Source organism: Phoxinus phoxinus, assembly GCF_949152265.1.
Source record: "Phoxinus phoxinus genome assembly, chromosome: 16".
NCBI lineage: Eukaryota > Metazoa > Chordata > Actinopteri > Cypriniformes > Leuciscidae > Phoxinus > Phoxinus phoxinus.
The window spans coordinates 14,851,376-14,878,637 of record NC_136891.1 but is presented as its reverse complement, the minus strand read 5'-3'; the positions used below and the strand labels follow the sequence as shown (position 1 = coordinate 14,878,637).

Here is a 27,262-nt window from a genome sequence, read left to right as displayed (position 1 = left end):
CACCTGGAATGCCTCATCCTTTTTATCCAAACCCGACGCTACTCTGTACCTTTCGAATCGTCTAATCCATTTGGACCAATTTTGGGTGTTTCTGCAGTCAAACTTCTCTGGAGGGCTAATGCGAAATACATCTCCAACGGCGTAAACTGCAGAGGGTGGTCCCGCACGTTCTCTGTCTTCTCTGGACATCTTACTTGAGCTGGCGCGTTGATTTACTTCCAAATAGCGATGATTTCCTTGAAAAGTTCCTTATACTATCGACTATACTTTCATGTCGAAGGCTGAGTTGGTTTTAACATTAAACACTTCTGACACCATGTTGTAATTTGTACTATAAATGAACACAGACAACGGCATGTCTTTAGCCTGCTGGCATATTTACTGAACTGTTTCCATGACAACCCCCAGATACATGTCTACGGCCCCTGGGCCCAGGCATTCCAAGGATCATACTACACTCATTATCCCAGTTTCATGGTTTTCATTGTTCACTTCTTTACAGGAACCAGTGCTAACACACTGAATTTTCAGTTGTATCTCCTGGAAGGCCTGAACAGGTGGAATCAAGACGGCAGCAGCATCAATTTCCACAAAATCCTCCCCTCTTCTCACCTACGCAGGGCAGGTGGTGCAAAGCATCAACACCAACAGCCTAAATGTTTTTGGAGAGAAGCTTGTGCCCACCTTCCAACCTCCTGCACAGTACACTGGTAAGACTATCACAATACATTTTACAGCACATGGTTCTTTGCTAATGAAAGGGCTATGTTTAACACACTGCATTCTGTTTTAGGGGAGCTAATTGGAGTGGACTATTTACTTCTACTATTTACTATTTACTACTATTTAGTCAGACAGGGCAGCCACTTCAGTCGATATACTGACATTGAGCAGACAGACCAGCTGCTGGAGGAAGTGAATGTAGATGAGCAGGATGAGGGATTTGAGGAGGACATCAATGAGGACCCTAACACTGAGTTTCCTCCTTGAAGATGAAGCTAACTGTAACTCACCTACAATTCAGCCTGTTCATCCCTCATCCCAATCTGCTGCTGCCTCATCCCAGTCTGCTGCTCCCTCATCCCTGTTTGCTGCTCCCTCATCCCTGTTTGCTTCTGCCTCATCCCAGTCTGCTGCTCCCTCATCTCTGTCTGCTGCTCCCTCATCCCTGTTTGCTGCTATCTCATCCCTGTTTGCTGCACCCTCATCCCAGTCTGCCTTCTCCCAGTCTGCTGCTCCCTCATCCCTGTTTGCTGCTGCCTCATCCCTGTTTGCTGCACCCTCATCCCAGTCTGCCTTCTCCCAGTCTGCTGCTCCCTCATCCCTGTTTGATGCACCCTCATCCCAGTCTGCCTTCTCCCAGTCTGCTGCTCCCTCATCCCTGTTTGCTGCTGCCTCATCCCAGTCTGCCTTCTCCAAGTCTGCTGCTCCCTCATCCCTGTTTGCTGCTGCCTCATCCCAGTCTGCCTTCTCCCAGCCAGCTGCCGAAGCATTCTCCTCTCAGCCAACTACATCCATAGTCCAGTATGCACCAGGTTCCCCCACTCAGGTGCCTGAAGAGCTTTTGGTATGTAAATTTAACAATAGTAACTATCCACAAGCAAATTAATTTGTAATTCGACAAACTGATTATGATATTAATGATACTACCATTAAGATGTAATTTCACTAATCTCTTTTTTTCTTTACCATTTAAAATTATACTATTTTAGGTTGTGGATGACCAAAACATTCCAGGAATGGACCGGGTGGACAGACTGGTTGAGTATTTGGTAGAGCTGAGGACAAACACTGGGTTAACACTGAGCAGACAGCAGGTATGCAAACATTTTGAATGTTTGTTAACATGGAAAAGACCACACAAAACACAATGTGACTGTAGTCATGACCTGGCTCTAAAGCCATGACAAAAAAAAGGACGCAGTTTTAAACCACAAAAAAATAATTTATTAACTAAACAAGACACTAATACAACAACTAAAATAACCTAATACAACCATGAAGTGTGAAAATCTGTAAGGTCAGTAGGGTGAGGTGCATGTCTGGATGAATGGAAGGTATGCTGTTGCGTGAACAAAACAATTAATGCACGATAAAGGAGGACTCTCCTGTAACAAGGAGAGTGGTGGATTTATGAAGGCGTGAAACACCTGGGCCCAGGTGTCCCCAATCTCACTGACTATAGCCACGCCCCCTGCAACACAGAACAAACCAGACACAAGGAAACAGGCCAGACCAACAGGCCATCACACTGTAAAAAACAGTGTTACTGAACTATGTATGGAAAATTACCAGTTTCCTTTTAACTTACCTATGCATCTATACTTCTATCCTTCTTCAGGTTGATGACATTGTGTGCTTGTGGCAGAGCCTGCTTGAATATGACAAGCAGCAAGTGAAGTTTGAAGATCCATCGAAGTCCGAGGAAAAAGGAGAAGGTGACGCTGAGTCTATAGTAGGGTTGGGTACCGAAACTCTGTGGCAATAGGGAACCGGTTCCGACATAAACGGTAGTAACCAGACCGAATAAGAACGAAAATTTCGGTGCCTGATTTCGATGCCTGACTTTTTTTTTTACCGCCCCCTGTAAAACATCTCGCGGCACGAATGCTCCAATACATATAAATAAAACATGTCTAGTTAACCAGCAGAGCATTCATTTTGTTCGTTTGTTAAATAAGAGACAATCTAGCACTGAAATGTGTTTTTTAAAACAAGTCATCAAAGTGCTCGTTGCTGTTGCGATCAGTGGCGCGGATACAGTGTTTTCACTTCTATGGTTTTCACCTCGCAAACACCGCACTGTCTTCCCTCGGACGCGCGCCGATTGAGGACACTCTCTATTTGTTCCGGTGAAATCACAAAATATAATGCACACAAACGTGTCCCTGCTTGATATACAACCACTGATGAGCATAATCGGTTTTGATGAGGAAAAAAAACAGTAAACATTAGAACCCAGAACCTCTGACACGCTTGACGAAAGTTCAAGTTCAGCAGGCTGCCAGTGTCTCGATAGCACGCAGTGTGTTTATCGTGCAATTTTTGCGTGTATATGATACACAGTTTTTTAGCCTACGCACTTCATTGCGTGTAACACACACGCATCCCACACCACTAATTCTACCCAAACGTGTAACACACACGCACCCCACACCACTACTAAACCTACCCTAACCAAAGCATGCGTATCCTATGCACGTAAAAACTTTTCGCGTATAAATTACACGATAAACACACTGCGTGTTATAGAGACGCATTTAACACAAAATGTTTTAACAATGTTCCAACACTTCTTTATATGTTCAATATTTCTGCTCAGTGTCAGATATTTCTCTGCTTAAAGTAAAAGTCATAATATGTGAAGACAAAATGTTGATCTTAACTTAAGTGTTTTACATCAATAGCCTATTAAACGGCGCAATTTTTCATTTAATCAGAAATCAGAAAATATTTAAGTTAATATTGTGTCCAGTTTGGCCCTGTAAATAAAAGGGTATTATTTTTTGACAAAGTGTGTGCGGTTTCGTTTTCTTAAGTACCGGTTCAAGAACCGTTTAAGCACCGGAACCGTTTAAAAAATACCGAGTATGTACTGGTATCGGATAAAACCCAACCGATACCCAACCCTAGTCGATAGTCTCTTTCTTTACAAGATTACCGAAAGATCCGGCAGCTGATCCTGTCAAATGGTGCCATCATGCAGGTCACTACTCTCCAGCTGGTGGAGGTGAATCAGACCACTCTGGTTCAGTGGCACAACGGCAGGGTTAAAGGGCACCTATTATGGAATTTTTTTAATTTACCTTTCATGTAGTGTGTAACATAGATCTAAGTGAACAAAAACATCCTGCAAAGTTTGAAATATGAAAGTGCACCGTATATAAAGTTATTGTCTTTCAAAAGTAAGAGTCGACTCTGAGTAATTTTTATGAATCGTTAGAAGACCGAAGCTTTTTCTCTGACTAGATGACGTCAACTTGTCAAGTTATTTGAATACGATACGCCCACTTATTGCGCTCCAAGGCCAGGGAAAACTTGAAAACATCATGGCGACGAGACGGTGTTCTGAAGTGCGACTCAAAAGCCAGCTCGCGGACATCCGGCAGGGAGAGAGACCCGTCGCCGACTATTCCATCGAGTTTCGCACCCTCACCGCAGAGTGTCTTTGGAACGAGGAGGCGCAGTGGGACGTCTTCCTGCATGGGCTGGCTGACCGCATCCAACACGAGATCTACACCCTGGATCTACCACCGAATCTCAACGGTCTTATTGAACTGGCCCTGCGAGTGGACGCTCGACTACATCGCCTGGAGCAACGCACGGAAGCTCCAGATACCCACCATACCACTCACCAACAGGATTTCTGTCAACTCACTCAATGGTCAAGAGCTACCCACTATTTCCTATTCCACCATTCAGTTAACCCTCATCACGTCTGGCAATCATTCTGAGCAACTGTCTTTTCTCCTTCTGGACTCCCCTCACATCCCTATTGTCCTCGGTCATCCCTGGATCGCGCAGCATAATCCCAGGGTTGACTGGGGACATAATTCCATTTCTGCCTGGAGCACTGTTATGTTAGCAATGTTATGCGTCTTGTTTAATGTCTGCTGGTTCGTCTCTGTCTAGTTCTGTCTTGCAGGAGTCATCGATGAGTTTGTCAAACGTGCCCGCAGAGTACCTCGACCTGAAGGAAGTGTTCAGTAAGTCCAGAGCTGCTTCTCTTCCTCTGCATCGTCCCTATGACTGTGCTATAGATCTTCTGCCAGGTATGTCTCCGCCCAAGGGCAATTTATACTCTCTTTCCACTCCCGAGAGGGAGGCCATGGAGAAATACATTTTTGATTCTCTCTTTCCCCTGTTATTGATTCACGGGACCAGACACCAGTTATCTTGCCAAGAAAAATATTTTATTCTTATATGTCAGGAGAGAAACTTTCAGAAGATCCAAGATTCACGCCAGGTCTATGCGTTTCTGTGTTTCTCTGAAGTAGTACAGTGAGATTCAGCTTATATACGTCACAGACAGACTTACAGCTTCCATGTAAGGTAACAAAACATGTTGCTTTGAGCTTCTTAAAATTGGAACGTATATGTCATATGTACACGTCATGCTTCAACTTGTCACACTCCACTTCCATATTAAGAACTATCCTTGTTGTTTACATTGGTGATATACTTGGATCCGTGGAAAATGTTGTACACTGTACACACCCTTAGCAGAATATAGCTTCCCTCTGTCTGACATGTGATCCTCACATAGATCATGCTATCTCTTCATGCATTCAAACACATGCATTTAAACTCCATAAGATAATACAACTGATTATGAATACCAATAAAGAATAATAATGCAGATACATAATATTTAATACTGAAATTATATTAAAAGATGAAATTTAAATCTTCACTGAGGGCTGAACAACATCACAGTAAAGAATACCTATCCTTTGCCGTTGATGTCTTCAGCCTTCGAGCGGTTGCAGGGAGCCTCCGTCTTCACCAAGTTGGACTTACGTAATGCTTATCATTTGGTTCGCATCAGGAAGGGGGATGAATGGAAAACCGTATTTAACACCCCCAGGGGGCACTTTGAATATTTAATCATGTCTTTCTGTCTCTCCAACTCCTCTGCGGTTTTCCAGGCACTCGTCAGTGACGTGCTGAGAGACATGGTAGACCAATTCATATATGTCTACCTGGATGACATATTGATTTTTTCTTCATCTCTCCAGGAACACGTTCAGCACGTCAGACGAGTGCTTCAGAGGTTGCTAGAGAATGGGCTTTTTGTCAAGGCAGAGAAATGCGCTTTTCATGCACAGCCTGTCCCTTTCTTAGGTTACATCATCTTGTCTGAGGGAGTGCGTATGGACCCTGACAATGTTAAGGCTGGGGTGGATTGGCCAAGTCCAGATTCCCGTAAGGCCCTACAGAGGTTTCTGGGGTTCGGCCATTTTTACCGACGTTTCATTTATAATTTCAGCCAACTAGCCGCTCCTCTGACAGCCTTGACCTCCCCCAGAACGACGTTCAGGTGGTCCGATGCAGCCGAGGCTGTATTCACTAACCTGAAGAGCCGCTTCGTTTCAGCTCCCATCCTGATAGCCCCTGATCCTTCACGTCAGCTCGTGGTGGAGGTCGATGCGTCAGAGGTGGGGGTAGGTGCAGTTCTCTCCCAACGCGCTTCCACAGATGACAAGATGCACCCTTGCACATTTTTTTCTCACCGTTTATCGCCTACTGAACGTAAATTAAAGCTTTAGCTTAAGTTCTGCCAGGAAGACTTAATCACTACGTCACTTATTACCTTCATTTCTATCCAATCACGTCTTTATACTTTCTGTATAAAAGATCGGTACTTACTCATGTTTGAGTTCGCAGATGTCGACGCGACAACAACCTCCACCCTCCCCACCACCACCAGGATGGTCCTGTCTATACCTCCCAGGGGGGTCGGCTGCGCCCCTGCCTTCGTCTTCAGGCAGGAGATGTAGATCCGCTACCCTCGGATTACGAAATATGGACGGGGCCTAAGTCAAAGAACTTTATAAATAATGCTTGCTGGGCTGTCAATAAATGTATGGTTTGTTACATCATTTTGATCTCCTGAGTCTTTCTGGTAGAACTATGACATTGGTAACAGGGAGTTGTTGGCAGTCAAGTTAGCGTTAGAAGAGTGGCGACATTGGTTAGAAGGGTCGGGGGTACCTTTTATCGTCTGGACTGACCACAAGAATCTGGAATACATTCAACCTGCTAAAAGACTCAACTCCAGACAGGCTCGGTGGGCACTTTTTTTCGGTCGTTTTGATTTTCTAAGAACATCAAACCCGACTCTTTATCTCGTATTTTTGACCCATCCAAACGCCAGTCTACTCCTAAGTGCATTTTACCCGAGACTCTATTCATCTCCACACTCACATGGGAGGTCGAATCAAAGGTCAAGACGGCCTTAGAAGGGGTAACGCCTCTGCCCGGTTGCCCGCCGAATCGATTGTTTGTGCAGGAGGGATTACGGTCTGACGCTATTCGATAGGGTCATAGTTCTAACGTAGTTTGCCACCCAGGAGTAAACCGTACCAGCTTTTTGGTTAGACAACGATTCTGGTGGCCGTTAATGGCTCGCAACATTCGAGATTTTGTTTTGTCTTGCTCGGTTTGCGCCACTGGTAAGACTTCCAATCGTCCATCAGATGGGTTACTCCAACCGCTGTCTGTCCCTTCGAGACCCTGGTCCCACATTGCGCTAGATTTTATAACCGCCCTCCCAAGGCAAGACTGTTGTTTTAACCGTAGTGGACCGGTTCACGAAGGCGGCTCATTTTATTCCCTTGCCTAAATTACCATCTGCCAAGGAGACAGCAGTGATTGTCATTGATCACGTCTTTCGGTTACATGGCCTCCCGACAGACGTGGTCTCTGACAGGGGGCCCCAATTTGTGTCCAAATTTTGGCAGGAGTTTTGTAAGTTACTGTGGGCCACTGTCAGTCTGTTCTCAGGTTATGGAGTAACCCCAGAGTAATGGTCAAACCGAGAGAGCCAACCAAGATTTAGAGAGAATGTTGCGATGTGCAGTGTCTAAGAATCCTTCCTCCTGGGCTCAACAACTTTCTATGGTGGAGTACGCACACAACTCGTTACCAGTGTCATCTACGGACCTATCACCGTTTGAGTGTAGTCTAGGGTACCAGCCACCAATTTTTCCTAGCCTGGAATCCGAAGTCGCGGTCCCCTCCGCTCACGCATTCGTCCAGAGGTATCACCGTACATGGACCAGAGCCTGTGAGACTCTGCTCCAGGTGGGGGCGCGCACCAAGGTTAAGGCCGATCGCCACTGGTCAAGACCTCCCGTATACGTCATCGGTTCCAAAGTGTGGCTTTCCACCAAGAATATTCCTCTCCGCTCCGTTTCGAATAAGTTCATTGGCCCGTTTCCCGTCACCAAAGTCATTAGTCCGGTGACGGTCCGACTCAAACTTCATCCTGCGTACAGGAGAATGAATCCTGTGTTCCATGTGTCCAAATTAAAGCCCGTATTTTACTATCCCATTAATCCGCCAGTCCCGGTTCCTCCACCGCTGCGACTCGTAGATGGGGAACCTTCGTATTCGGTAAATCGTATTCTGGACTCGAGACGGAGGGGACGCGGATTTCAGTATCTGGTGGACTGGGAAGGTTACGGTCCGGAGGAGAGGAGTTGGGTTCCTGCTAGGGACATCCTGGATCAGTCCCTTATTGATGATTACAATTAGCAGGTAGGTTCTTCTGGGAGCGTCAGGAGGCGCTCCTAGGGGGAGGGGTACTGTCACGGTTGATGAATTCATGTCTGGGTTTGCGGGGATGTGTGTGGGCGTGGTCACTGATTGTCCTCCGGGAGAATCAGCACCAGGTGTTTCACATTTCCTTTGCCTATTTGTACTCACCTCATGCGTCTTGTGTTTGTCAGATCGTTGTTTATGGATGTTTCCCTATTTGTTCCTGTTCCTACTCAGCTCCCCGTGTTTCCAGTTCCGTGTCTTCGTCTGGGAAATCCGCCGTCGCTGTGTTCGTGCTCTCACCTCGTCTTCACTGGGATCGTCACTTCACTCATCTGACCTGCACGTTCGAGTTGCCCACGCAAGCCTGCACTGCCAACGCAACCGTACTGTGCCTACCTGTATTCTCTGGATTATCCTGTTTATTTGCCTGCTCGATGGTTCCCGTTCCTGTGATCTTCCTTCAGTGACTGAGTCTGGTCCTCTAATTGTTCAATAAAGAACCAGTTTTACTTGCTATTGTCTCCTCTGTCTCTGCTGTTACACGAAGTGTTATAAGCCATGAACCTGGCCAACCACATTTTAGGGTAATCATAACATTACATATTTTGACAAAAACGTATTTAAATATCTGGCGTAAATACTAGGGGTGTAACGATTCCAATTACTCATGGTTCGGGTTGTATCACGGTTTTAGGGTCACGGTTTCAGTACGGAATTCCAGTCTGGATTTAGACCGTATCATAGTACTGAGACTGCTCTTATTAGAGTTTCAAATTAATTGCTCTTATCTTCTGATCATGGTTGTGTCTCTCTGTTAGTGTTACTGGATCTTAGTGCTGCATACCATCCACCACAACATTCTTTTGAATAGATTCGAAAATGATGTTGGCATTAGTGGAATTGCATTAGCATGGTTTAATTCATACTTTTTTGACCGTTATCAGTTTGTAGTAGTAAATAAAGAGATGTCATATCGATCACAAGTTCAGTATGGAGTACATGCTACCCTTGGGAGATATTATGAGGCAGCATGGCATTAGTTTTCACTGTTATGCTGATGATACTCAGCTCAATATTTCTTTGCGCCCAGACGAAACTTACAATTCACAAAATTAACGGAATGCATAGCTGATTGGATGACTAGTAATTTCCTACTACCTCATTCCTTTTCCAACTTAATTCTGAAAAAAATAATATGTTCTAGTTATAAGACCAAAAACATCCACACATTCTAACCTAGAATACTGTCTAACACTTGATGGCTGCTCTGTCAAGTCTTCGTAGTCGGTTAGGAACCTGGGTGTGCTTTTTGATACCAATCTTTCATTTGAAAGCCACGTTTCTTGCACCTGTAAAATCGCATTCATTCATCTTAAAAATATATCTAAATTACGACATATGCTCTCAATGACAAATGCTGAACAGTTCATGCATTCGTGACCTCAAGGCTAGATTATTGTAATGCTCTTATGGGTGGTTGCCCTGCATGCATAATAAACAAACTACAGCTGGTCCAAAATGCAGCTGCTCGAGTTCTTACCAGAACCAGGAAGTATGGCCATATTAGCCCGGTTCTGTCAACACTGCATTGGCTCCCTATTAAATATCGTATACATTTTTAAATATTTCTGATTACTTACAAGGCACTAAATGGTTTAGATCCCCAGTACTTGAGCGAGCTCTTAACGCATTATAGTCATTCACGTCTGTCAAAGGTTAACCTGGTGACTTTATAAACTTGGACTTACATACATCCATTTCACTGATACTGTGCATTGCCGGCAATATCAACATCTGTGTACACATCAGGAAGGTGTTATGGAGTTTTTGTTTTGTTCAGTCTAAGGTTTGTTACTGATGTGTTTTGTTATAGTTCAACTCTTTATAGTTTTTCTTAAAGTTTGTCATTATTTGTCTATAATAACAGAATGCCAGAAAACACAATAATTCATATGATAATTACCTTTATTTTTCCACATATTTCCCACAAACCTTATTGCAGTTAAACTTCCCGGTTCACACTCTGTACAACCAAACCCATAATCCAGGTTAAACTGTCTTTTAAAGCAACCGCCACATCACTTCCTGTGGAAGATGCCATTTTGGTGTGATGTCAGAGGGGGGGATTTAGAAACTGTTGTTTTTGCCAATTAATTTGTTGTTAAACTCTTTCTCTGTTAATGGTTGTTGTTTTAGCTGTTTGGAAGGTTTAAGTGTTGTGTTGGGTGTTTAGATTATTTAATTTGATTGTTACAAATGTTTTAGTTTGTAGTTGGTATGCCCTATAGGTGGGGCTTCAGCCTATAAATAGGCTTGCTGTCTGAAAGGATACAAGTTCTGATTGTGGACTCAGAGAAAGCTCATACTGAGCAGTGTTGCGATCTTGGGCCATTTGGTTTAGCCAAAATTAGCACATTGTTGCTGTTTTCTTTTCTTTTTGTACAGTTTTTATTTATTTTTGTCTTCTCTTGCACTGTAAATATTTTAGCACCTTACAATAAACCACCGTTTTTGGATTTTGCATCAACCTTTTTGTACAGCACGTCATTTCCCTTTTCCACTCCAACTGGTTGGCCTTCCTACAACGTCTATTGCGATCTCAAAATTCTGTCCAGTTGATAATACCTAGAATATCAAAATAGACTGCTGGCGGTAGATGCTTTTCCAATTTAGCACCAAAACTCTGGAGCCGTCTCCCTAACATTGTTCGAGAAGCAGAAACACTGTCAGTTTAAATCTAGACTAAAAACACATCTCTTTAACTGGCATGCACCCATAGCACATGATCTATTTCTATTATACAAATCATGTAAAATTATTATTATAGCACAGGTACATCTGTAAAATATCTGCTAAAGATCTGTTAATCTGGAAAGCATCTGCAGTATAAAAACATCTGATACACATCTTAGAAAAGGCAGTTTTACATACATTCTAAGTCTTAAAAATCTTAAAGACATATTCTAAATGTCTAAATGACATCTAACAGGAAACGTCCAAGAGACGTATTGCAGATGAGCAAACACTCTAAAAGATACATAATGTAAATGTAGACATCAAAAAGACATCTCCGAGATGTACTTGTGCTTTCAGCCTATATGTTGCATAAACTAGGTCAGCCAGAACCGGGTACACTTCCTAAAACACCTGATGTACTCGTTAGATCATATTAAGAATGACGTCTACTAATAGTCTCTCTGTTTATCTTGAGGTTTACTGTAGTCAGCCAGATCCGGGCCATATCCAGATCAGATGGTGAACCTACGCCTGGACATGACCTCAACGCGTCCCTGAAGTGTCAGCAGAGATTGTGTCAACTAGACTCTTCCCTGTGAAGGCCTCATCGACACGACAAAAGTCAATTTTTTCATGACAAACGTTTGTCCTCTGTACAGATAAAAACGTAATCAAAATGATTCCTGTTCACACGCATCTGCCGGAAACAACTAAAAACGCTGTATTATGCATCCCAGACAAGTAATTGGCAATGTCACTTTGTAAAGAAAGACTACGCCCCATGCATTCAAAAGCGCATGCCTACAGTGATGGGAATAACGGCATTACTTTTTCCAGTAACGAGTAATCTAATTGATTACTCTTCTCATCTTAATAACGCCGTTACCATTACTGCCAAAAAATGCGGCGCGTTACTATAACTGATGAAGCTGTTTTATTTCATCAGACCAACTAGATCTCTGAGCGAGAGGCAAATACTTTTTTTACTGTTCTTCCTTGGTTAGTGGGCAGAGCACGAGACAAGCGCATAAATGCTGACGATTGGCTGAGGTAGAGTAAAATTTCGTTGTAAGCCAATCAGAGGTAGAGTTGGGCGGGTGTTCGAAAGCACGCATAGTAGCCAGGGGGGCAGTGTTCCGGAAGACACTGAAGCATCCCCGGGCGCCGCCATTGGCTAGCGGACCCCCACCTGCTGTTAGCATTCCATTGACTCCCATTCATTTTGGCGTCACTTTGACAGCGAATAACTTTACATCTGAGGCGTTTAAAGACACCGTTTGTCCATTGTTTATTTCTAAAGAAACATGAAAATGTATAAAAGGCTCCTTACCTTGTATCTTACGTTATGGCCCCGTAGAAGCAGTTTTTGTAAAAATAGGCTAACGATTGCGTCATAACCGACCGACTCTGTCACACAAGTCGAGAAATTAGCGTATGGACAGGCAGAGAAGCTCACAAGCAATCGGGAGGACGTGGAGGCATAAAGTCAAGGGAGAAGCCCATAGAGAGTGATAAAGTTGCTCCCGCTGCCAGCTCATGGACAGCTAATGCTCACGCTCTCCGTCTCTGCGAGATTCGGAAGGGAATGATTCAGATTTCTCTCGGCACAGCTACTAGAAGACCTACAGGTTGCTCACGTCACATCTACGTCGTCAAGCTCTGTTTGAGCCTGCGCAGTTCGCCTGGCGATCAGGAAGTGAGTGCTTCTAATTGACTTCACTTCTCTCCGTTGAAACCTATGGGGTCGCTGTGTTCAGTTTATATACTGTCTATGATAGTAGCCTAGTGATGGGCATTCGGCTCTTTTGACTCAGCTCACTGAAAAGAGCCGGCTCTTTTTTGGCTCACAAACGGCTCTTTAAATGAAGTTTTATGTAACAAAGTTCGGGAGGAGCATGTTCAGGTAATCATCCAATCAGCACAAGAAGGAGCCAGTATAAATAAAGCCTTTCCTTACCTCCTGTCTCATGACTAATTTCTCAGCATTAGACTCCGCCTTCGTGCAGTCATGTCCGAGTTAGAGCTCTTCCCCTCCGACGATGAATCTTTCATCACGGAGACATCTCCACCGCAAAACGCAGATCCAGCGACTCTTTCTTCTCCAGCAGCCAACAACTTTGAGCCTCCATCCTTAGGCAGGGGACGTCGGCCTTCCAGATCCTCTCCGCATACTCCAAGACGCCGAAGACTCCCCTCACCACCGCCAGCGAGGAACTCATCATCTTCATCATCGTCTTCCTCCGCGGCTTCCCACCTTCCAGCTCCCCCAAACATTCCTCCCATAGGGAAGTGGACAGTTAAGGGGCTAAAACAAGCCCTAATTAATTCTGATGCAAATTTCTCCCGCAGGATGAAAAAAGCAGAATTATTTGATTTATATGTCACCTTACAATCTTCTCCCCTTTCTGTTTCAGCTCCAATCCCATCGGCTCGAACGAGCAAGGCTCGCCGGGCCCCGATCGCTCGTCCCGCAGTATCTCCTTCCTCACTTGCAGCGCCGGGCCCCGCCCCCGCGCCCGCCCCGGCACCCGCCCCCGCGCCATGTCGTCTCAGACCTTCCGCTAGCCTAGGCCGCGCCCCGGAACCAGTCACGGAAGGGCGTCAACCTGCTCCAGGTCAACTCCCCTCCTCAGCCCCTCCCATCGCGGTACCTCACACTCTAGATCCCGGCAGTTCCACTTTCTTACACGATCACCAATCGTTTTTCTTCCCTTCTACTTCTTTCAGTTTTCCTCTTTCCCAAGCGTCAGTTGCTTACCATAACGTGAGGATGCCTCCGTTAGCCGGTCAATCGCCGGCGCATTTCCTTCCCCTTCCCCTTCCACACTATGCTCTTCCTATTCCTCCTCCACCTAACCCGGGGGCTGATCTCCGCGCGAGGATGCCTCCGCAAACGGCCACAGCCCTGATTTTCCCTCCCTTTAACCCTCTCCAAGTGCGTTCTCCTTTCTCTCTCTTCTCAGCCACTCCTCAACCAGCCCCTCCGAATGCAGTACCCACAGAACCTCCTCCAGTGATGAACAACATCAGAGCCCAAATCCTCACAGGTGCAGATGTTGATTTGGGTTCTCTCCTGTCCTTGTTTCCCCCATCTGAGTCCAATCGCCAAGTAGACTGCGGCGACATTTCAGTCACTCTAAAAAATAACGCACAGGTTACATCACGTTCACTGTCACTGGCCGAATTCTGTATTGCCTTCAGCCGCTATACATAAATCATATGCTCATCTTTCCCCCATAGACAGCGCGAGCTGAACGATTATCTTTCCATCATAGCGGAGCTCGCGTTGTCTTACGGGGGAAGTCATTTTTATACGTACCACAAGCTGTTTTCCGCAAAATGCGCAGTCCGCGTTTCCCAGTGAAATCAGTGTCCCTATTGGGGAGCGTTGGACACTGATCTCCATAACCGAGTCTTCCTCGGATGCAGAAATATCTCCTGCGCAATCTGCAGATCCACAATCCATGCCACCACGGCTTCCCCCCAAATCAATCCATCGATCCCTCCCTGCCCAGAGCAGAATGCCAAATCCACAAGTTACGTTCCGCGTCACGCAAGAGAAGAGTTTTCAATCAGAGCACCATACTCGGCACCCGATAGACAAGTCTGTAGGAACTTCAACGAAGGGAGATCCCCAAGACAACGCTGTCGTTTTCTCCACGTCTGCGATTACTGTGGTGGCGCACACGCCCGCGTGATATGCCCAGTCAAAAAATCTGTCAATAAAAACGCTAAAAACTATCTCTCGACTCCTGTGAATGTTTTCCGCCTGGCCGAAGAATTATCACACCACCCAGATGCCAACTTCACAAATTATCTACTGACAGGTCTCAATCAAGGCTTTAAACCCGGTGTAGAAAGCCATCCCACACAAAATGTTATCTGCGCTGGACTGAAGGTCCGCCGAGCCTGAAGTAGTAAATAAGCTAATTAAAAAAGAAATTTAATCCGGTTTCATGATGGGTCCATTCGAGGCCCCCCCGTTCGACAAATTCCGCATCAGCCCCATAGGCGTGGCTACTAGGAAATTCTCTGGAAAAAAGCGGTTGATAATCGACCTTTCAGCCCCCCATAATTCTCCATATCCGAGCATCAATAGTCTCATCCCTCTCGAAGAGTATTCTCTCAACTATCATGATATCGAACAAGCCATAACCATGATTAAAATAGCTGGTCGAGGTGCATGGCTTGCAAAAGTAGATATCTCCTCTACTTTTAAAGTTATGCCTATCCACCCCGATTCATGGCACTTATTCGGTGTAAACTGCCAGAAAAAGTACTATTGCGCCGTGCGCTTAACTTTCGGCTGCTAAAGCAGCCCAAAAATCTTTGACACTCTCTCTGAAGCCATATGTTGAATCCTTTCCAATAATTATGCAATTCCTCATCTTCTCCATCTGCTCGACGATTTCCTAATAATTTCACCTCACGACACCATCCCCGAGGCTCACCTCCTCATAGTGGAAAAAGTTTTTGCCGAGCTAGGGATTCCGTTAGCCCAGGAGAAAACATCGGGTCCAACTACATCCATAGAGTTCCTAGGCATCAATCTGGACTCAGTAAAATTCCAGGCCTCACTGCCTAAGGAAAAAATCGATCGCATCATCTTAATTGCATCCAATTTTACAGACAGCACAGATTGTTCAAAACGCGAACTTCTCTCGCTGCTGGGCCACCTAAATTATACGATGCGCATTATTCCACAGGGCCGACCCTTTATCGCGCATCTCCTAGCCCTCACTTCATCCGTTCATGCGCTGGAAGATCGGATCATCCTTTCTGACGAGTCAAAAAACGAGCTCAAATTATGGATTCATTTCCTCAATCAGTGGAACGGCTTAACTTTTTTTTACGACGCCTTCATCTCTTTCCCCTCGATATCAAACTGTTCACAGACGCAGCACCCTCGATCGGCTTCGGCGGCTATTACCAAGGACGCTGGTTCGCGTCTCCCTGGCCCCCTCAGCTTCTAGACACCCCCCAGTCTTCAGCCTCCTCTGCCCTTTTCGAGCTCTACCCAATCGTCGTCGCAGCTTCCCTAGGGGGGAAAGAATGGTCAACCAAAAGCATCCAAATCCATTGCGACAACGAAGCAACCATATACTGTATCAACAAAGGTCGTTCTCGCTCACCTGTGCTTATGCCACTCCTCAGACGCCTCATATGGATCTCCGCATGCGACCAGTTCTTAATATCTGCAAATCACGTCCCAGGGCCTCAAAATCAAATCGCTGACTCTCTCTCCCGTTTCTCTTTTCAGGAATTCAGGATGCTGGCGCCAGAAGCAGACCCCATTCCAACCCCAGTACCTCCTTATTCTCAGCTGATCTTCCCATAAACCATCCGCTAAAATCCCTCCTGGACACGTCCATCGAATCCATCCTCCAAGCCGTTTCTCCCAGAACCCTGCAAACATATTACACCGCATGGAAATCGTTCAAATCATTCCACCTCTCTCACAACCTGTCGTTTCCCGATATTTCTCTTTTAACAGTTACTTCATTCATATCTCATCTTCATAGTATCAAAGGTCTCCAAGCCGGATCCATTAAAAGCTATCTAAGCGGCATTCAATTCTTCCATAAATGAATCCACGGTAAACCTACTCCCGCAATAAATAACTCCCAAACGTCCCTTCTAGTTAAGGGAATCCAAAGATCCCGCCCCACGCGCCCAGATACCAGACAACCAATCACAATCGATATACTCACCGGATGCATCTCATCACTCCGTCTCGGATACCACTCCATCAACACTGCCTATACATTAGAAGCTATGTTCATCCTAGCATTCTTCGGTTTCCTTCGCTGTTCCGAACTGACCATCACTTCCTTATTCAATCCAAACATCCATCCCACTATGGTCACTTCGTATATATTTTCAATCTACAAACTCCCATCCAACCGTACCATGCGCTTTTTAATTACCTGCAGTTCAAACGTTCCACATCCAAATCCCCACTCGACCCACTTTTCACTAACGACTCCAATCATCCAGCTACGAGATTCTGGTTCCAAAAGCATCTTAAAGCAGTCCTCATCAAATCCGGCGTCTCAGCTCTGCATTTCTCTAGCCACTCATTCCGCATCGGAGCAGCTACCACAGCCGCACAAAAAGGTCTGTCCCAACAACAAATCAAAACCCTCGGTCGCTGGTCATCGAATGCCTTCAAAACCTATATTAGATCCAGCCGTTTTACATCAGAAATGCTCACCAAGCCCTAACTAATTAGTCAACTTATAATTATCACCTGCTGCGCCTCATTCCAGTTACATCCGCTACACCAAACCTTCCGATTACATCCGGGCTCGCCGCTTGCACGCTCGCTTAATATTCATACGTTTTCAATCATCTGCAGACTCCCCCATTCGCACGCAGCGATGACTCACCCGTTCGAAGGCCGGGTTCCGTCCCCCTTCCAAAACGCCGGTTGAGCCCTCCCGTTTGAATTGCAGTGAGAGTCTGCCCGTCTTAGTCGTCGCCGGACGTCCGCGCTCGTGTCGCCAGGTGGGCTCCCCATTCGTCGGGACGTGAGGGGTCTTTCCCGTGCCCCAGCCCCCCCCTTCGAAGCGCCGGTCGAGCCTTCTCGACCGAGTCCAGCGGGCGCCCTCCGTCCAACCTGGCGAGGCTTACCCGCCCGATGCCGTGAGCATATATAAGTTCCCATCGGACCCCGCGAGAGCCCTCCTAGGTGAACGGTTAAACTCGTCCACAAATTCACGCTCGCATAATTCTTGCGTCAGCAAGCTGTCAGTTCAACTGCAGAATGGGCTTATCCGTCTGATGCCGTGAGCATCCAAGTTCCCGTCGGACGTTGCGAGAGCCTTCCCAGTCGAACAGGCAAGCTCGTTCCTTGGTAAATACATACCCTTCACTTTTTGGGGGGCTAATTTCTACGCTCGCTGTCCTTCGTTTATCTGGCATTTGGGGGAGTACTCTGGGGTCGGGCCGAATTCTGAGCTCGGAGCCCTCCCCCGGACAGCAAGCCAAATACGCATTATAATATTACATCAGATTTCATTAACATGTAAACTCGTGAAATGAAGTTTTATGTAACAAAGTTCGGGAGGAGCATGTTCAGGTAATCATCCAATCAGCACAAGAAGGAGCCAGTATAAATAAAGCCTTTCCTTACCTCCTGTCTCATGACTAATTTCTCAGCATCACCTCCACCCCTTCACCCCACATTCGGCTGGGTCCGTTCATAGATACCTATGATCTCTAAAGTTATGGGGGGAGTACTCTGGGGTCGCGCCGAATTCTGAGCTCGGAGCCCTCCCCCCGGACAGCAAGCCAAATACGCATTATAATATTACATCAGATTTCATTAACATGTAAACTCGTGAAATGACTTTGACTATAATATTTAAATTTTTATTACATAATTATTTAATTTCTATAGGCTAAATTTGTAAAAAATAGAGTCGGCTCTTCAGATATGCGAGCCAGCTCCCGACGTTCACCTAAAAGAGCCGGCTCTAAGAGTCGGCTCATTCGCGGATCGCGAACGACCCATCAAAAGCTCATTCGCGAACGAGTCGATCTATCATCACTAACGCTCATTCGCGAACGACCCATCATCACTAACGCTCATGAATTGCGATTGCGAACGACCCATCATAACGCATAGTCGGACAGGACATGACACACAAGGAACAACACAAGCCAGTCAGTCAACGAGAGACAGGTATGGCAACGAGCCCCAATAATCCAAAAGTAGCCTTCTCTAAATGGAAGTATAGACATAAATGCGAATTATGCCCTGGGCAAAAGTGAAGTGGCAATTATTTTAGGAAGGCGACAATATATTTGTTATTTCTTTTTGGTATATTGCTAAACAAGCTTTATTTAATTTTGCCCAGTTGTGGCCTGTTGAGGGGCAATAAATATCAAAAGTTCCAAAACATCTATTGTGTTATTTGCATTGATCCACTATTCAGGGATGTTCAACTTCGGTCCTGGAGGGCCACTGTCCTACAGAGTTTAGCTTCAACCCTGACAAAAACTCTTTTCTAGTAATCCTGAAAACATTGATTAGCTTGTTCAGGTGTGTTTAATTAGGGTTGGAGCTAAACTCTGCAGGACAGTGGCCCTCCAGGACTGAAGTTGCCCATCCCTGCACTATATAAACATAATAGCCTATCTACATAGGCTACATGGCATTTGATTGGAGGCTAGTTTCACTTTGTCCCACAGCAAAAAACATTTTTAGATATGTGTACAATGTTTCATGTTTCTGTTAATAATGTAGGCTATGTATTAAGTATTAAGTGTCCATTTCATTATAATATTCAGATTTATCATAAATAATTGAACATGCACATGTATTTTAAGTTCTGTTAAAGAGGGGTAGAGGTGGGGTCACATTTGAGCATTTAAAATGTATTTTACTTGAAAGTAACGCAATAGTTACTTTCTTAAGTAACTAGTTACTTTTAAAATGTGTAACTGAGTAACTAATTTAGTTTCTTTTTGGAAGAAGTAGTAACTGTAACTAATTACTTTTTAAAAGTAACTTGCCCAACACTGCATGCCTATGACTAAACACGTAATACGCATGTGCAAGCTGTCACCGTTCTCTTACGTAGAGTTCTCTCGTACTGCGTCGAAAGATGGCGCCGAGGCCTCGGGCTTGAGTGTGACCTTAGGCCGAGGACCACGCGGCGGGGGGCGGCGTCCGGCGGAGCGAGACCGTGGTCTCTCTCGGGCCTGTTGCTGCTGGGCTGGCGCGGCGGGCGCGGGGCGCTGCTGAGTTCGAACAGACAGCTGTTTAGGGCGGCCTGTTGCGGAACTGGAGCGCTTCGGCAGGAAATGTTTCATGGCCTGCGATGTCTTCTGTACCTCAGCGAATCGGTCCGCGAAGTCTTTGACGGACGATCCGAAGAGGCCAGTCGCTGAAACGGGAGCGTCGAGGAACGCAGAGCGCTCTGACTCCGCCATTTCAGAGAGCGTCAACCACAAATGTCTCTCGGAAACAGTTGCTGAGGCCATAATCCTACCGATGGCGTGTGCGGCGGATTTTGTAGCACGAAGAGCGAGGTCTGTGGCGCTACGCAAATCCGGCACATTGATCACGCCCGGGCCTTCCTTGTCTAGCTTGTGGAGGAGGTTGGCCTGGTGGATCTGAAGCACCGCCATGGTGTGCAGCGCCGATGCAGCTTGTCCGGCGGCGGAATACACGCGGCCGTTCAAAGCTGACGACGTGCGGCAAGCTTTAGATGGTAGGACTCCCTTAGCCCGCCGTCCAGCAGAGGGTGGGCAAAGATGAGTCGCTACGGCCTCCTCGACCGGAGGGAGAGCATGGTAGCCTCTGTCTCGAGCACCGTCCACAACGGAGAATGCTGGCGAGGCAGAGGTACGTACCCTGGCTGAAAAAGGCGCCTTCCAGGATTTCGCTACCTCTTCATGAAGCTCAGGAAGAAACGGGGCGTGTCTGGAGGGGGGCGAAGCGCGGTCTCCAGAGAGGAAGCAGCCATCCAGCCGGTTGAAAGCAGGCTCTTCGGGCGTCGACCAATCGAGGCCGAGGCTCGACACGGCCTGTGAGAGCAGACGCATCAGCTCTGCCTCGATGCTGATCTTCCCTCCTCGGCGTTCCGGAACAGCGGGGGAGGGGGGGTCCACGGAGCTCGCCCATCCCTCACTTCCCGAAGCGAGAAGCGAACAGCAGTCGTCATCCCCCTCAGATACGGCTTGCTGGTCGTCGTCCATGACGGATAAGGCGGCGGGCTGCGGCCTTTGTCCGTCGGTGAGCGATTCCAACGAAGCGGTGAGAGGAGCTAGCGGCGGCGAGCTCCTCGTGGAGGGAGGTTCCGGGACCCGCTGAGCGAGTCCGCAGAGTCGCGATGGGCATCATGTCACAGTGATGGCAGCCGCCATCACCGAGAGTGATAGCTGCATGTTCCTCGCCCAAGCAGGAAAAACACAACACGTGGTGGTCCCCGTCGATGAGCGCGGCTCGGCAGGAGCCGCAGGAATCACGGGGCATCTTTAAAAAGAGACTCGTTGCTCTTTTTGTATGAGAAAAAATGTGTGACGCAGCGGCGAACACACACACAAAACACACACAAAGGATGAAAAGGATATTCCACGCCGGAGAAGCGCAGCAGGGAACGGCGGCTGAAGGCGGCGAAGACCAGCGGCTTCAGGTAAGGGCCCGTCCTGCTGAGGTGCTTGTATCAGACGGCTGTGGCGGCTCGAATCCAGTCCTACGATGCGTGTAGCTTCGTGAAGAATAGAAAATCAGAGTGGAAGACAGCTATGCTCGTATTTATACGCCCGTTTCGGCGGGAGGTGACGCAGAGGGCGCGGAGCGTCCTCATTGGTCAAGCGTCACTGGCCTCGCATAGGCTGTGCTTTTCTGGCGGAGCAGCCAATGGGCGCGCGATTTGCTCCGCCTAAGGTTGTATGCTACAGAAAAGCGTTTTACATAATTTACAAAATTAAGGATTAATTTTTAGGCTTCAATCTCTAAAAAGAAATCTTTCCCGTAGCGTCTTTCGACGCAGTATCGTTCCCTCTCCTAGAGAGAACCGAGGTTACGTTAGTAACCGAGTACGTTTTCACTGATTCACGTTGTTGAAGTTTACACTGTGATGATAACAGTATCACTTTCAAAACCTGTTTTCAAAAACTTGCACTTTGAAATCTACTTTAAAGTTTGCGTCTTGAGGCCACCAAAACGCCATTGTCATGTAAATGAACAGCCAGAACACATTAAATGTTTTTTTTTTCAATTGTGTATGCAGTTAATGTTTTTTTCAACGGAAATTAATCAATTAAAAACTTACTTAAATGATTTTCTTCTACAGCTGCTGTACAGCCAAAACAATATTTTGCATTAATTTCCTATTATCACTGTAAAGTTGCTTTGAAACAATCTGTAGGCCTATTGTAAAAAGCGCTATATAAATAAAGGTGACTTGACTCAATGTCAGTGCTTCTGTTGCAGGAATCATGTTTTTGTGTATAAATTATGTGTGATCAGTACTGTAAAAAGTATTTCCTTGAAAAAGTAAAGTGAGGGATTACTCTTAATTTTTATGTCATTTAATTGCAGTTATTTCCGATGTAATTGCATTAATTTGATATAAAACCATCAAAATGTTAAAATGTAGGTCATATTTGAATGTAACCTTCTTCCTTTAAATACTTTGGTCAGTAGCCTAATTTTATTATTTATTTGAAAATTAAAAGAGCAGTTTCATGTCTGTCTTTTCTTTTGTGTTGTGAAAAGATGTGATATTTATATGGAATAGAACTTTTTAGAGAGAGTAATTAGTACAGTAATCTAATTGCACCGTTAATTATGTAGGCCTGATGAGCTAGTTGCTGGTAATTAATTACTTGTTTAGAGTAAGTTACCAACTAATTCTAAACACTGTTGACAGTGCATTCTGCATAAAGAAAACGTGTATAAGCTAAAAATGGTTGGAAAACACATGTTTCTGGGAAGATTAACCAGTAATTTGGCTGTCTTGTTTTTCTATTTTCATTTAAAAGCTACATAATTTGAACTGCATAAAAATGATTAGGAAATGAGCGTAAATCACACGATTTTCGCATTTTAATCACTAATCAATATTTTACAGTAGTGCATCTGCATGCATTTTCAATTGGAAACCACTAGAGTGCGATGTTTTCCATTAATCTACCAAAGGCATTAAAGATCAACTGTCCAACCAATTACAGTAGCTATGCGATACGTTCAGCTAATCAGAGACTCATATCATGTGTGTTTCATAAAGTAATTCACATGACATGAGAAGCCCGTCCCACACCGAGGAGCGGAGGCAGGACCACTTCCCATGGACGCGCGTGACGTCACAATGGAGCGTGGACTTCATCCCGGGAGTGGAGGCTGATCAACATCCGGGACACCGGGTGTGAGTTCATGTGAATGCCTACACACACACACACACACACACACACACTACACACAACACACACTTCACCGACTGACTGCGCGGGCAGCGAGCGACGGAGGTGAGTTTCATCTCTACATCATATTCGCTTCGGCTATTAACTTGGATGTGAGTGTGTTTGGTTCATCTGAACAAAGCGGACTGGGATTATTGTTAGTTTTAGCAAACACGTCCGGGTAGTATTGCGGAGGAAAACATAGAAGCTCATTCCCAACATAAGTGTATTATTGTGTGTGTATTGTGTGTGTGTGTTCGTGCTTTTATGATTCTATGACTGATGATGCATTGATTGTCACATCTCTGAGATCAGCTGATGAAAAGTTGCATCTTTTTAGTCTTTGTAACGTTATGTGTTCGGCCTTTACTTTAGAAATACCTCTGTTTCCTGGTCACTCAAACCTCATTTACCTTGCAAATGTTGGTGCTGTGCTTGTGTAAGGAATTCAAATGTTGAACACAAGGCAAACTTTCACTTCCAGGCTATTGTATTGTGTTGAATTGTATAGTTGTTGTTTTTTTATCCGCCTTAATGGTTAAAAAAGCTCGAATATATTCATGGATGTTGTAGGTTACCGTAACAGTAAATTGCGCCTGCTGTGTCACAAGAAGTTTTAAATGCCCTTTGCTCTTTGGGAACTTTCACATGCACTTGTCCCATATAGGACAGTCACACACACCTGTCATTGTCTAAGCAGGAATCGATCGTTTGGGAACAGCTGACAGAAAACAGTGTTGTTATGCTCTGGCTGTCCATTATAATGAAAGAAATATGAGAGGTGTGTGTGTGTGTGTGTGTGTGTGTGTGTGTGTGTGTGTGTGTGTGTGTCAAACAGTCTGACCACAACGACACACCTACAGGTGTGGCTGGCCGAGAGTCATGACTCGCCTCACTTTCATGACATTTCTGTCATGTGCCATAAATGAGTCTGTAGGCTTGCTGTAATTACGGCACATTGGAAAGTTTCACAGATATAGTAGGGCTCGACATTAAGCCTTGCAATGTGCTTTTGCGTAAATTGCTCATTCATTAAAAAAAGTTGCCTGTCCGGAAAAAAATGTTTTTTTGTGTTGTAAATATAATTTATTCTAAAGCAATATTTTCATCAGCTTTGACATATTTAAATCTGCATATTTGTGATATTATTTACCCTGAGAGCTTTATTTTTTATTTTATTTTTACCTTTGGGTCATTGAATCTTTGACTCAACCGTTCGGTCAAAACGCTGAATCATTCAGTAATAAGGCACGGTTGAGTGTTGCTGTGAGATGCGCTGTGGTTCTGCTGTGATCTTTGTTTGGAACTATTTTCGCTGCTAACGGAACAAAAACAGTCAATATTGCTTCTAATATGGAAGTGACTTCATTTTAACTACTTGTTCATTAACTGTCGTATGAAATAATTTTCAGTGTTACATTTTCAATTGTGATGGCATTGCTTAACTGTATCATATATTTTAAATAACTCCACATTTCAAATTGTTACAGCAGAATATGAGTTTCTTTGTGTGAGCTGTGCTCATTTGTTTCAATTTCTCTTCGAGAGGCTGCGCGAGCCTCAACAGCACATCCTTGTTACCGTCAGTAGGCTACATTAATATTATTATTAATCACTGTGTTTTTTGGTGATTCCCATAGTTCACAGCAAAATACATGTTTACAGTAGAGAGGAAGAAATGTGGTTAAATGTGGCTAAAATTTCTGTTATATCTCAAAAGCTGTAATTTTAATATCAGAACATGTTGAATTGCTTTAGGAATAGGCTAGATATAATTATTTATAGTGGACACTCCTATACATCCTTGACCCACTTGACCAGGGATGATGGGACCTCAGCTACTATGACCTTACCTAGTTTTCTCTGTACGACTTATAGGCTATTATTCAACTTTGACAGCATTCAAATATTTCCACCCTTGGTAGAGGATAACCATAGCAACTCGGCTTTAGTCCTCGACCTCCTGGTGTCATATTTTCATGACAAGCTTTTGTTCATCTGTACATCACTGTACACACCTTCACTCATGCCTCATGATTCGGTGGGAACCGAGGTATGTTCAGTATGTGTCTTGTACTCATTAGGACTCCAACCCACACAAGACTTTTCGTTGGATTTATTTTTGTCTTATGCTGAACAGTGGATCTGTGCCAATCCTCATTGGCAGTCTAGGTAGGCAGTGTTTTAAGTCATCTTAGACATGCTGCCTTCATAAAGGAAAAGGTATAGGCAGCATAATTACCCTGCCTTCTAAGATACCTTGTTTTGGCCACATTTTAAAGGTTAGGCTACTTTGCACGTGTCCTTTCTGGAGAAGAATGCGTTGTGACATGATCTGTGTAAAAACAAAACTGAAGATTGCAATGTGAAAGAATAAATATTATAAATATACTACCTAATTTAAATTCAAGTCAGTAGTGAATTAAAGTCTCAATGTAGCTAAATAGTTTAATCTAAAAAATATAGATTTTTGTGCTTGGACTTGGAGTATCTTGCCTTACAATATGTTAAACATGTATCTCTATTGAAATTAATTAGAAAACGTAGGCTATGTGAAAAACAATATGCAAAAATAGTAGTATGTCTGAATTAACAGTATTAGCCTATACCTCTCTCCCCGCCAGCATTTAAAAAAAAAAGTTGCCATCCACTGCCAGCATTTTTGATATTTTTCACAAAATGTCACAGTTTCTGCTTCTTCTATGCCTGTGTTTTGATCAGGAGATTCAGTACTCTCTCAGAACGTGTGTAACTGTGAAACACAGAAAGCTGGAAGAAATGTAGTCAATGGCGGGGAAATATTTAGAACAGTAGGTTGAGCTGGACAATTCTGGATTAATTGAGAATCACAATTTTTTTTCTTTTCAAACTGAGTCATGATTCTCCCAAAATTCTGAACAGGCAACTAAACAAAATAACATGTAATTTACGAGAGGTTCTGACAAAATGTTAATTGCTGCTGTCACTGTGCTGTCTATTTGAAATATTTGATCAATCTGAATTATTGAAAAACTTGGTTTGAGTGAATGATTCAATGACTCTCTCATAAAGACTTCACTTGCTTCATTAATGGATAAATCAGCGTTTTTGAATGATTCTCTTGAATTAATAAATCTATGACTAATACATTTTAACTCACTTGTCGCCACCTACTGGTGTAAAGATGGTTGGTCACAAGTAGGGGTGTAACGGTTCACAACATTCTCGGTTTGATACGACACAGTGGTGTCATGGTTCGGTATGTTTTCGATACAGTAAAGAAAAAAATCCCAGAGAAATTTCCTTTATTTTTTTTATTTATTAAAAAATATATATCATTTTTAAATAAGAGTGAGTTTTCCTACATCTTGAAACTTTTGGTTTTATAAATGGGGGTAATCTTTGAAGGATGAACAAATAATGTTTTGGTCATCACATTAAAAATAACATTATGTGATATGTTTTGAAGTGCTGGAAAAAGATGTGTGAAGTACTTGAAAGCATTTCACTATTCCTGCCAAACTTCCATGGTTACAGTTAGTGTTACTACATTAAATCCATAGTGAATGTTACTGATCTGTGGACTTAAAGCCTATAACTAGTTCATTCACGGCACAATGTTTCTCCTGGTTTCCACGTCAGCACTGTTTGATCTAATAGAGATCTACAGTTAATAACGTATACATTTGAATGCAACTCGCAAATTCAAATGCTTTCTTTACTGGATCTCTTAGCACTGTGTAGTAACAGTGTGTCACTTGATCAAGATCGGCTCGCACTGACACGCTGCAGTGACATTGGTCCAAACTGATAAAAGGTCCGTGAAGCATGAAATAATGAGTAGTGCAGTTTTGTTTCCGCCTATTGGGCAACGTTGTGGTGTACAGTGTAAACGACTGCTTACAAAATTTTGGTCGCACCGAATGTTCGTTTTGTAATGCGTACCGAACCGAAAGCCATACCGAACGGTTCAATGAGTGTATCGTTACACCCCTAGTCACAAGGTAAGTTTCAAAATCAATGCCGGCGAGAGCGGCAAAATTCACTCTCGTCGCCCTGCCAATGACGGCGTAAAAAGATTTGTGGACGCTCTGATGCTCTGACGTAGATCGAATGCTTGGTCTTTCGTTCGACAAGCATGCCGATCGTTATTAAGTTGATGTGACTTCAACTCTCCTCGCCGCTCTCACCGTCCAAGACGCGCCGTGCCGCCCTCACCGGAGCTCGCCGCTGGCTCTCATTGAAAATTAATGACTTCCGGCCACTTTGACGCTCTCGCCGACGGTGGTGTGAATGCACAGATAGGCTAGTATGCGATTTCAGGCACAGCTTAGCCTATTTTTGAGTTGAGTCTCTAGTATGTTTT

The 27,262-nt window shown here is 44.6% G+C and overlaps 1 protein-coding gene across 1 annotated transcript in view; it reads left to right on the top strand.

Annotated features, from left to right (window-relative positions):
* The first annotated feature begins 22,867 nt into the window (after positions 1-22,867).
* The window catches only part of myo6a (myosin VIa), a 70,807-nt gene continuing 66,412 nt past the window's right edge, over positions 22,868-27,262 (top strand). Inside the window, exon 1 of the mRNA XM_079583539.1 lies at positions 22,868-22,983. Coding sequence (XP_079439665.1) covers positions 22,898-22,983 — 86 coding nt within the window. The 5' untranslated portion in view covers positions 22,868-22,897. The remainder of the gene's footprint in view (positions 22,984-27,262) is intronic.